The 12,348-nt window shown below is 31.9% G+C and overlaps 2 protein-coding genes across 2 annotated transcripts; both read left to right on the forward strand.

The window, feature by feature from the left end:
- Positions 1 to 5,416: 5,416 nt before the first annotated feature.
- LOC134690860 (uncharacterized) lies at positions 5,417 to 9,152 on the forward strand. The gene is made up of 4 exons (XM_063550983.1): positions 5,417 to 5,693; positions 6,523 to 6,746; positions 7,256 to 7,442; positions 8,591 to 9,152. The coding sequence occupies exons 2-4, from the start codon at positions 6,546 to 6,548 to the stop codon at positions 9,145 to 9,147; spliced, it is 945 nt and encodes a 314-aa protein (XP_063407053.1). The 5' UTR covers positions 5,417 to 5,693; positions 6,523 to 6,545; the 3' UTR covers positions 9,148 to 9,152.
- An 833-nt stretch (positions 9,153 to 9,985) lies between these two features.
- LOC134689840 (ankyrin-1-like) lies at positions 9,986 to 11,983 on the forward strand. The gene is made up of 2 exons (XM_063549808.1): positions 9,986 to 10,247; positions 10,374 to 11,983. Exons 1-2 carry the CDS (start codon positions 9,986 to 9,988, stop codon positions 11,981 to 11,983), a joined length of 1,872 nt encoding a protein of 623 aa, XP_063405878.1.
- The last annotated feature ends 365 nt before the right edge of the window (positions 11,984 to 12,348 follow it).

A 12,348-nucleotide genomic window follows, 5' to 3' on the forward strand; every position in this document is an offset into this window, starting at 1 on the left:
CTTCCGTTAGATTAAAAAATATCTTTAAAATGCTATCGAAATTTTTTAAAAGTCTGAACTCATTTCACCTCTCATTCCGCTAAACATTAAATTACAGTTACAAGTGCCACAAAACTTTCCTGACCTTTTTCTTTCACCGTAATGATATATTCTACTCATTCATAATCTTGAATTGAGACTTGGGAATAAAACGTTACTTCAAAATTACATTTTTTTCTCTAATTCGAAATGATGCACACAGGCACAATAATAGAAAACAAATTTTGCTTTCTCTTCGAAATTGGAATTTGAAAAGGAAGAAATGTCATGTTATATTTTTATCATACATGAATCATGTGTATTTGTACTTTCAATTTCAATTTGGTTCTAAATTTAGATTCATTTTTTTCATAAATTTCGGACGGAATAGAAGACACCTGTTTATTTTCTGCACATGTAGAAAAAGTTGAAAACTAGAAGTTGAATGACATAGTTTTTACTTATTCTAAGAAAAATGTTTAGAGTGATAACTTTTTAGTTTACTATTCATGAGTATTTTTGGGGGGCCTAATTTGTTAATTTTCGTCTTTGTTCTTTCGACTTGTAAGTACGTGTTGCCCTAGACCAGTGGTCAAATTATATTCCCTTGGTATCGGCTTATTTTCTAAATGGATATAAAACATGTCCTAAAATTTTCATTTGCACAAAATACGAACATGTCAACGTTTTTTTTTAACCTAATAATTAATTTCACATGTCATTTATTAATATTTCGGTAACCTAAAACTTTATGTTGAGTACTGTGTGTTTTCGTTCAAAACTACGGCTTTTTAAACGATATTGTTTGGTCAATTCCGATTTCATTTTAAGTAAATTTGATATCAATAGAAGTAGAATCGTCACATGTTTGTTTATTTATAATTCTGTTGTGAGGCGTTTTTACAATCTGTTGATATCCTAAGTTTTACACGAAATGCCTTTCATGTCCACAGCGTCTAAAACGAAAAAAATCAACTGGTATTAAAGTCAGGCTGCACGAAACAATAGAATGCGTTGATTTGTAACTGGAGTAATTCAGATAATTTCTCATGATTAGGTTTTTTAAGACAGCACAGGCGTGCTTGTTGGTTTAATAATAGACCGCACGAAGTATTTTCTCTTTCGTGTGTCTTTTCTTGGAGTAAGGGAGAAAACTTGCGTAACTAACGTCGAACGTTATTAATCCCGTATTCCGCTAGGGGCGTGCAATTACGTACACTTCGCCTTAAAACAAATGAAAAAACGAAGACCCCGAAATACTTTGGCGACTATATCACAATTTTTTAATGCGTTAACATCTATGTATGGATGAATGTCAAGTTAAGATATTTAATATGATCTCTAAAATGCATTGCCAATTTAGACAAAAATCGTATGTAAAGTTGATTTAAAAAGAAAATGTACGGATAAACTTCAACCAGAGGGAAAAAATATAAACGCACATAGTCCCCCTTTCAAATGATACAATCAATAATCAAATTACCCTCATGCGTTGTCAAATGAAGATATTCATAGTGTTAAATATATTATACATTGTAGTTTTATTACTTAATAATGAAAATATAAATTTACATAAAACAACATCATAGACAAAATGTCTATTGTGTCAAATTGTCAATTCATATCGACTACAGATGTTTCAGGCCGTTGTTCAAGTTACGGGATGTTTGTCGATATCGACACCCAAGACAGAGGTTTCAGGCCGTTGTTTCAGTTATGGAATGTCTGTCGATATCGATTCGATATTATCTATATCGTCAATATCGTCGATATCGACAACAAAGACAGAGGTTAAGGGATATGGAATGCTTGTAGATATCGATTCGATATCAACATTCAAGACACGTGAACATAACAGCATACACACGAAAAGTAGTGTATCGATATCGAATCAACATCGTGTCTAGGACATACCTCATTCGTCGTAATGACATCAAAAAGTAAAAAAAACAAAAATACTGAACTCCAAGGAAAATTCAAAACGGTTATTTATTAATCAATTGGCAAAATTAAATGATAAATCACATTAAACGAATGGACACCAACTGTCATTTTCCTTACTGGGTACAGGCATTCTAAAATGTACCAAAAAATAAGTCTCCCAAGCGAAATAACTCCTACCTGCGAAACCAGGACTAATTTCAAATGTTAAATTTCTGTTTGATTTTTTTTTGGGCAATCAATGATATGACAATAACCAATTTTGCTTCACTTCAGATCCGTCACGACTCACATGTTCTTGGATTGTAAATTGAAACTTGTTCTCTCGTGATTTCAAAATAGAATTAAAAGGAAACATAAGTAATAAAAAGACAGGAACTTATCGCAAATTTCTGTATATTCGATCGAAACCTATCTTGAAATTGCTATTGAATCAAAAAAGAAGGTTTGTGCAGTGTTTTGTTTACTTTGCAAACATTTAAAAATTGTAACTTTGAATGAAAAAAAACAATATGATTGCTCGACAAAAACTTATAAGATAAGACGATCTGTTAAATAACGGTACAGCTCTAATATTGATATAAATAAACATATCAGGTCTATTAAACAATGGTTTACTTGTTGGAAATGAGTTGAATATATTTTTGTTTTATCTAAAGTTTTTGCTAGTTTTCTTATAACCTTTCAGTTTGCTGTTTCAGAATCAGCTCTCATATAACAATGTGTTAACTTTAGTCAATATCAAAGAATTAAGTTAATTTGTTAAGACAAAAGAGTTTTAAATTGTTTGATTTTTAGCAAACTATAATATACAGCCTATTCAGAAATAATACACATATATACAATCGCGGCTTTTGTTTTATATCAAATTAACAAAGCCATTGTATTTGTATATAATGGATATTTTAATCAATAGCTGATGTCCCAGATCAGACAATTTAAGTTATGTTTCATTTACAAATTGAGATAATGTTTCTTTAAATATCAATTATTTTTAAATAACGTAAGGTAGTTTACTAAAGATCTAATCATATATTGTTAACGATCTATACACAATCGGTCTGGTGCTCTGCTCACACCTTTTTTTTAAATTTTGAGACAGATTGGCAATTGATATGCACGACTATGGAATAATTGTATTATTATGACTGCTTTGACGAGATACGAAATATTAATTTTTGTTCGAAACAATTTTGCAGCTTTGCCATTGAAAGAATGCTAACTCAAACAGTAAAACATATTCGATAAAGAAATGTCAAAGAGGTTTTCCATTTTACTTGTAGTAAAATAACAAGTTCACTATTTTTTCTTTATACCTTTTTAAAGTATAATATAAACACATAGTCTCATATTTTACTTTAAAATTCTACCGAAAATTTAATTTCAAATACCAAAACATGTTTCTTCTCTCTATAGAATGATCAACGCATTTTTACGTAATAAGCAACTTATCACTATTGCCCAACAATATGACATGTGGACAATACCAATTTAATCTTCCTTTGCCAAATTACAATTTTTGATATATAACAACATTACATTTTCTTTCATTTATCATTATTATTAAATTAACATGATAAATATACTAACAATGTACGTTTTTTAAATGTTTTTGCGAATATGTTTTGAATAGTAATGTACTTTTCTTCTATCTCCAAATCTTACTCTTCCTCCGATTTTCTCGAAAGTCTTGTTATAGCACTATCATGGCCTGCTCTTACCGCTTTCAGTTTACTTTTCATGCTGGTCACGCCACCAGAATGTGTATTGTAATAAACGAATAAAATGCGATATTTTGAGTTGTGTTACTTTTATTCTCAAAATCTTTATCGAAGGCCCCATATAAAGGTACAAAGTAACGTCATAAACATAAGACGTAAATACTTAAAAAATACTATTAACACATGAACATATTTTCTTTCAAAATCATGCCTATCGACATTTTTGGTTAAATTGTTACCTTATTGTGTAAAACAGAAAGTAATTGACAATCACAAAGGCATACAGTTTACTACCTTTGGCAATTTCATCAACTCTGTTAATGAGTGTTTAATAACTGCGCAGAAAAAGGTAACCATCAAAACCTTCTGCAATGAACGCATATATAAGATATAACAATGTTGTGTATCATCTCTTTTTCATCCTATTTTATTGAAAAACTCCTTATATAGCAACACTTTTGTATGCACTTGAAATACTGTTTTGTAACAATGTAATTCAGAATAAGGAAAACGTACAAAAAATCTGAGGAAAATATATAATAATAATAAGATGCGGTATGATTGCCAATGGGGCAACACTCAATTAAGACCCAAAATGTCGCCAGAAATTAAAAAAAAAAACCCAATTTATATGCTTGTGATTCACGTTTGGAAAGCATGTTTTTACAACAAACAGTCGGATTTCCAACGTCAATCCAATGTTATCCTCCTCTTGCTTACATGCTATTTATACAGTTAAGGCTCACTTGAAACAGAAAGAATGAAAAGAAGCTCGTATTATCCTTTTTAACTTCACGTTCTGCATGTTCTGTTCAATAGATAATGTCTCCTTAATGAATGATATATCGTTTGGTGACTATGTTGACTACGTCTATTATATTTTGTATGAAAATAAAATATTGAGAACAATTAAGGCAATAGAAGTATACCGCTGTTCAAAAAATAAAAAAAATGGTTGAGAGAAAACAGATCCGGATTACAAAACTTTACGGAAAAAAGAGGTGTGTAACTTCCGCATGGCACACTTTCCATTTCTATTAAGCAAAATCCGAGCAGCACGCACTTGCGTATATAGTATAAATGTCCTTGAATGTGACTTTTGGAATTATTTAAGTACTAGTTTTTTACATACCTGAGCAACACGACGGTAACACAAGTAGACACAAAATGTTCACCCCTGAAAAACCTGACGTTACCCAAGTTTATATGTCTTGATTTTGCTCAGTCTTTAGTTTTCTAAAGGCCAAACATTCAAAAACTGTAGACAATCGACATTTTATGGAAAACGAGCATTTTCGCCATTGAACTATTACCTAGATCTATGATAATATTTGTTCTTCTACTAGGTTTTCACTTTCTTATTTTGTGCAGTTGAAAACGTCAAAATGCTGAAATGTACATAGAAGGTCAATATATCATGCACGAAGTCGACTGAGGATTTTTGCCTATTTGCAGATTGCTTCTTTGTGTTTTCTTTGATAACATTTTTTATATCGTCTATTGTTCTTATTTAACTCCTCGGTACTGTTATGCAAAAAGGTGTAATTTCCTGTTATCAAACATGTTTTTTTGTCAAAGCCATGTTCCTATTTGTTGAATTTTGTAAAGTGAATGTAGGTACTTTGTGTTGAAAGTTAACATCAATCATATCCTTTCTTTCATAATCTTTCAATTACATCTGCAGATTTTATCTTTCCAAAAAAGTACCAGATCCGCAATAAAAATGTATTTCGTTTTCAACACAATTCAATATTGCTGTTCTATTTTAGGATGGCGACATCCCTGTCACCGGACGATATACCGACATCTCTGTCACAGGAAGATATAAATTTTCTACGGTTAGCTGGTTTGTTAATAAGAGTCGCACCACGTGCTGTAAGACGAAGGTTTGACTATGAATTCCATCCAGAACAGCTACAACAATTTCTACGCACAAATCGAGACAAGATAGTTACCTTACATACAAAAAGAGGATTATCACAGTGACACAGTATGAATTATTATTTCCAAAAGGTAGTCTTCTCAGATATTTAAGCTACATGTCTAATTAGAACAATCTGCTGATACATCGATTGTTAAAAAACATTCTTTATTTTGACTATCTATGTATTTTAAATTTTTTTTCCTGTCAAAGAGATCAGCAAAACAAAGCAAAATTATAGAAGAATCTGTGTTAGATCAGTGTATACAGATCGCATTATACAGACACAATATTTGTTTACCTGCATGATGCCTGCTTTTTGATCCTGGTATCTATGATTATTTTCTATAATATGCTCATTGCATATAGTTACACTTCTTTGTGTATACAAAAATCGATTTTACCATTTGAAATATGAGATCTGTATGACTGCACAATTCCATCTCAAGCATTCACTTATGTGTAGAAATAGGGTAATATGAAACGCTGCTGATACACGTAACCTAACCTACATGCTATCCTTATGCAGCATAGTGTATAACCAGCTAAGTCTGATAGAAAGTGTTAAAGGATTCCTATACTTCATGTTAGAAAATGTTATACTTGCCAAGGATAAGGTCCGTGTTCCAACTTTTTGAAGGGTCTATAACTATTCTGTTTCAAGGCTTGCTATCAGCTTTTACTAGGAATATCTTTTATGAAAGGTTTTAATTCAAGCAGCAGCCATTCATCCCTGTATATCACATTGTAGAGCTCATTTTGAGTGTTATGACTGGTTACTAGGCTTACACAAACAGTCAATCAGTTTTCGTTGTAGTGATATAAAATAAACACATTGTCCTCATGTCAATGTGTCATAATCGGGCATTGGGTAATTAAAACGCAGTTATTCAGTTTTCAATACTTTCATCTTTGTTTTAGGCTCGTCAAAAGTATCATCCGACATGTTTGATTTATCATTGATGGCATGTTTACTCAGACATTTCACAGATTTTGACATCCAAGATAGTCTTCCACTGGAAACGATCCATACCGATGCTGCTGATATTTCAAGGATAAAATTTTACAGAAACTCCATTGTTCATTCTGACAGCGGTAAAGTTAATGTAAAGAAGTTTTGGGAAATTTGGAACTGTGTGACTGAGGTAATTTCTCAAATAATTAAATGTAAATAGAAATAAAAAAAAGAACATTTTTTTATCTCGATGACTGATGACTCAGCATTGAAAACTGTACACTTTTTCTTCTTTGATTTAATAAATATAATCAAGGTGATGTCAAGGACATGTGTGTGTTGGGATTCGTCCATTCTATGTAGGTTAATTGAATCCAAGTGAACTATAATTGATAACCCCTTGCTTTTTATGAGAAGTTGTTTAATATCAAGGCAGTGGTATTTTGTGCAAATGAAGTTTCCTTATTCAATTGATTGTTAACAACGAGCATTTCTAAAATATCTCACAATTCTAACATACCGTACTGGGCTTTCATTCTAACTATCGTTTATTGGATCAGTGTCTCTTTTGATGTGATAATTATTTATCGTTGGAGGATCATGTACCAAATAGTAATATTATAATTAACTTCTGTAGAATCTTGAATATGTTACGTTGTGTTTTTCATTGTTTACATCAAGTACTACATTGTGTTACAGGCAATACTCAGGCTAGCACCAGAAATGAAGTCAGAGATTGATGCGTTGATAAGTTCATCGTTAACTAATGTCACAGATATCATAGATTTTATACGGCTTGAGAAACAGTTGGAAAAAACAAATCAGCATATGGTTACAATCAACCAGAAGTTGGCGACGCTAGAAATAGAAAAAAATAATATAAAAGGTATTTCTGATCTATATGGAAAATCAATATTATTGATAGTGAAATTAAACACAAAGTTATTATTGTTTCTGAAATAATCGTTGGTGTTTTTTTTGACATCACAATTAAATAAATTGTATAACTTTAAATGATAGTGTTACGTGGGGGCATCATATATGTGCCATAGACGCGTTCCTTATATGTTGTTTATTTTTTTTGGAAAAGGGGGTTGAGTAAAATAAAATTGGGGGGAGAAGTTAAAAATCCTTTTTCTCAAAATTTAAGAAATTAAAAAGTAAATGTCCTCGAACATTTTATATTTTAGAAAATTAAGGGAGAAAGGGGGGGGGGGGGGGGGTTAAACAATAATTCTGGAGTCATTTTATTTTATATAAAAGAAAAATTGGGTTTCACAACGTATTTTGATAATTCGGTGTATATAGTCTGAAAACTGATTTAGTAAGTTTTGCGCAACAGCAAGACATCTTCAATTGAAAATGAATTCAAATCGTACATGTATATTAAATTTCGTGTTCTTTGACAACATTTATTCTGTGTCAAAAGCCTATAATGTGTCAAAAATTTAAATCAAGTCCAGACCTGCATCAAGCTTGAATGTTGTGTCCATTTTTTCCCCAACTGTTCGAGGTTGGACATTTGCTGTCATATCCAGATGCGCGTGACAAAGTAGTTTTAGTACAATCTGCGTCTTTAGGACAAGGAAGAGTTTAGCTGATTATGAAGCTTTTTTTTTTTAAAGAGCATTGATTTTAATAAGCGAGGATATAAGAAAGAAAGAACTTAAATTATTACTATACAAGATTTACGATTAACATCATATCTATTTTGGCAGTATTTTAGTTTCCCATAGCACTAGTGAAAATGTAACTAATTTATAAAGCATATGTTGTGTGTTTCATAATGAAATGCTTTATCGATTTTTTGTTTTTGAACACCATACATTTAGTGAGTTCGGAATTATGAAATATGTTTTTGAATAGGAGAAACTTACCACTTACCATGATTTGAGTTTGTTTCTGGGTTCTGGCAATAAAGTTATTTTGCATCTCCATTTTTGTCTCTTATACCTTGCTACGATTAATCTTTTATCATTTACTGAAACATGATTGAATACATATCTGTCTATCTAAAACTAATTTTGTTTACAGAAATACAACAACGAACTTTGAAAGAATGGAGAAATAATGGCAAAAAATACATTCCTACCTCAGCAACAACGTTTATACTAGAATCATTAAACAAAACGACGGGTGTTATTATTACTGGATCTCCAGGCTGTGGAAAATCTGCAGTCGCTCATCATGTAGCATTGGAATTAGAAAAGGAGAAATACGATATAATTCCTTGTGATGATCCTTCAGGAATCATTAAGCATTTTACAAAAGATAAATTCCAAGTTTTTGTAATTGATGACGTTTGTGGTAAATTCTCTCTTAATCAACAAAAAGCAGAATCATGGGAGCAAAAAGATTGCAAATTAAGTATGCTAATTGAGTCTTGTAATCTGAAGACGACGATGACGAAAATGATAGCAAATCAGTGCATAAGTTTATCATTACGTGCAGGGAAAATATATATGTTCACGAGACATTCCCAAAACTTACTTGTTTTTCACTTGTACAATGCAGCTTTAGTACCGAATACAAAATTACTCCTGAAGAAAGGAGGACTATTGCATTGTCGTATGTACCTGAGAACACAGTGAACGACATAGAAAATATTTGTCTGTACGATTTTTTCCCTCTTTTATGTTCTCTGTACTGTACAAACCTTAATCAAGATCATAGATTCTTTACCCATCCTGTTGAAATAATTGGAAATGAAATCATAAAAATGAAAAAACGATCTACATCATCTTTTCTCTGTATTTCTCTTCTTGTTCTTAGAAATAATAAATTTTGTATAGACGAATTAAGATCCGAGGATGTGCAGCAGCTAGTTAATGCTATATGCTGGGAATGTAAAATCGAACCTGTATCCATTATATCGATATTTAACAGTTTTCAGTGTCTTAAAGGTGTCTATATTACAGAATCAGATGACTTCTACACAGCAATCCACGACAAAATGTTTGACATCATATCAGCAGCTATTGCACCATCTATAATGACATGTTTGATAGACCACGTTGATATTGCATTCCTGGCAAACCGTGCGTACATTTCATCATTTACTCAAAATAGTGTGGCTTTTGTTATTCAAATACCACAAGAGTTCGAAAGCCAATTTCTACAACGACAAATAAAAGATGCAATGAAGGGCAAATACTGGGAAGTATTTGGAAGCATTCAAACAGAAAATGAGGCATATAGAAAACTACTTCTATCGTTTCTGAAAGAACAAGACACATGTCAGCAAATTTCGTTTGATTTCGATGAAGATGGGAATACGCCTTTGTATGTATATCTCATTTGGGATATATTGATTTTGTAGAACATTTTGTAGTAAATTATCCGTATCACATAGAGGTTAAAGACAATGAGGATAGGTCTCCCTTTTATGTCGCATGTGAAAAGGGTCAAATTGCAGTCGTTAGATATTTAATGAAATATAATGAGAACATTGATACAAAAAATATGGATAACACAACAGCATTATCGGCAACCTGCCTTAATGGTCACACTGAGGTTGCTCAACTGTTATTAGACAACAAAGCAGATATCAACAGTAGAGATACTTATGGACAAACTGCTTTACATTCAGCCTGTCAAAATGGACACGCAGAAACCGTAAAAATATTGATGAAATCCGGTATGAATGTCAATCAGAAAGATAAAAATGGTAGAACACCACTGTATTTTGCGTGTAAACATGGTTGTTATGCTACAGTGAAATACTTATTTGATTTAAACGACCAAGCATTAATAAGTCGTGTAGATACAACAATAAAAAACCACAAAGGATGGTCAATTTTACATATACATGTAGCAGCTTGCAAAGGATATTTAGAGATAGTAAAGTTATTGATTGACGTTGGTATGAATCTTAATGATACAACACAAAGCAATTCTACACCACTACACAAGGCTTGTCAGGATGGACGTTATGAAACAGTGAAATTCTTACTTGACTTAAACTGCCAAGTATTAAATAGTCGTGTCGATACTACCATAAAAAACATTTGCGGAGAGTCAGGGTTACATTTAGCGTCAGGAAACGGACATATAGAGGTAGTAAAGTTATTAGTCTATGTGGGTATGAATCTTAATGACACAACAAATGCAGGTTCTACGCCACTTTATAAGGCTTGTCGGAAAGGTCAGTTTGACATAGTGAAATACTTACTTGATTTAAACGGCAAAACATTAAATAGTCGTGTTGAAACTACCATTAAAGATAAAGATGGATTGTCAGTTTTACATACAGCATGTTTCAAAGGACATTTAGAGATAGTAAAGTTATTGATTGACGTTGGTATGAATCTTAATGATACAACAAAAATCAATTCTACACCACTATACATGGCTTGTCAGAATGGTCATAATGAAACAGTGAAATTCTTACTTGATTTAAACGGCAAAACATTAAGTAGTCGTGTTGATACTACCATTAAACAGAAAGAGGGATGGTCAGTTTTACATATAGCATGTTTAAATGGACATATAGAGGTAGTAAAGTTATTGATTGGCGTTGGTATGAATCTTAATGATACAACAACAATCAATTTTACACCCCTACACATGGCTTGTCAGAATGGTCATTATGAAACAGTGAAATACTTACTTGATTTAAACGACAAAACATTAAATAGTCGTGTTGATACTACCATTAAACAGAAAGATGGATGGTCAGTTTTACATATGGCATGTTTAAACGGACATTTAGAAGTAGTAAAGTTATTGATTGACGTTGGTATGAATCTTAATGATACAACAAATGTAGGTTCTACACCACTTTATCTGGCTTGTCGGAATGGTCATTATGAAACAGTGAAATACTTACTTGATTTAAACGGCAAAACATTAAGTAGTCGTGTTGATACTACCATTAAACAGAAAGAGGGATGGTCAGTTTTACATATGGCATGTTTAAACGGACATTTAGAAGTAGTAAAGTTATTGATTGACGTTGGTATGAATCTTAATGATACAACAAATGTAGGTTCTACACCACTTTATCTGGCTTGTCGGAATGGTCATTATGAAACAGTGAAATACTTACTTGATTTAAACGGCAAAACATTAAATAGTCGTGTTGATACTACCATTAAACAGAAAGATGGATGGTCAGTTTTACATATGGCATGTTTAAACGGACATTTAGAAGTAGTAAAGTTATTGATTGACGTTGGTATGAATCTTAATGATACAACAAATGCAGGTTCAACACCACTTTATCTGGCTTGTCGGAAAGGTCAATTTGACATAGTGAAATTTTTTCTTGATTTAAACGGTCCAGAAATAAATAGTCGTGTCGATACTACCATAAAACACAAAGATGGATCGTCAGCATTACATCAAGCTTGTTTCAATGGACATGCTGAAATACTAAAGTTATTGATTGATATCGGTATGAATATTAATGAAAGAGACAATTATTGAAGAACAGCTGTTCACTTAGCTTGTTTGAAGGGACATGGTGACATTGTGAAGATTTTAAAGGATAATTGTGCCGAAGTAGAAACACTTGATAGTGACAGACGTACGCCATTAATGTGTGCTAAAGACAAAGGTTATTCCGATATTATGAAACTTTTGATAGAATAAATTGAACAACGTTACGAAGAGTATGATAAAGAGCGTATAAACATTGTAAACACAACCAATTAAGCACTATATAGGGTTATCAATTTATTGAGACTTTAACTGACTTTTTGTTTCTTTTTAGATTTTGTGACGTCTAACTTTAAATGATAATGATTTCTCAATACGTTCAATATACATATCTTATTAGTTAACAAGTAAGT

This window comes from Mytilus trossulus, chromosome 11 (assembly GCF_036588685.1).
Source record: "Mytilus trossulus isolate FHL-02 chromosome 11, PNRI_Mtr1.1.1.hap1, whole genome shotgun sequence".
NCBI classification, from domain to species: domain Eukaryota; kingdom Metazoa; phylum Mollusca; class Bivalvia; order Mytilida; family Mytilidae; genus Mytilus; species Mytilus trossulus.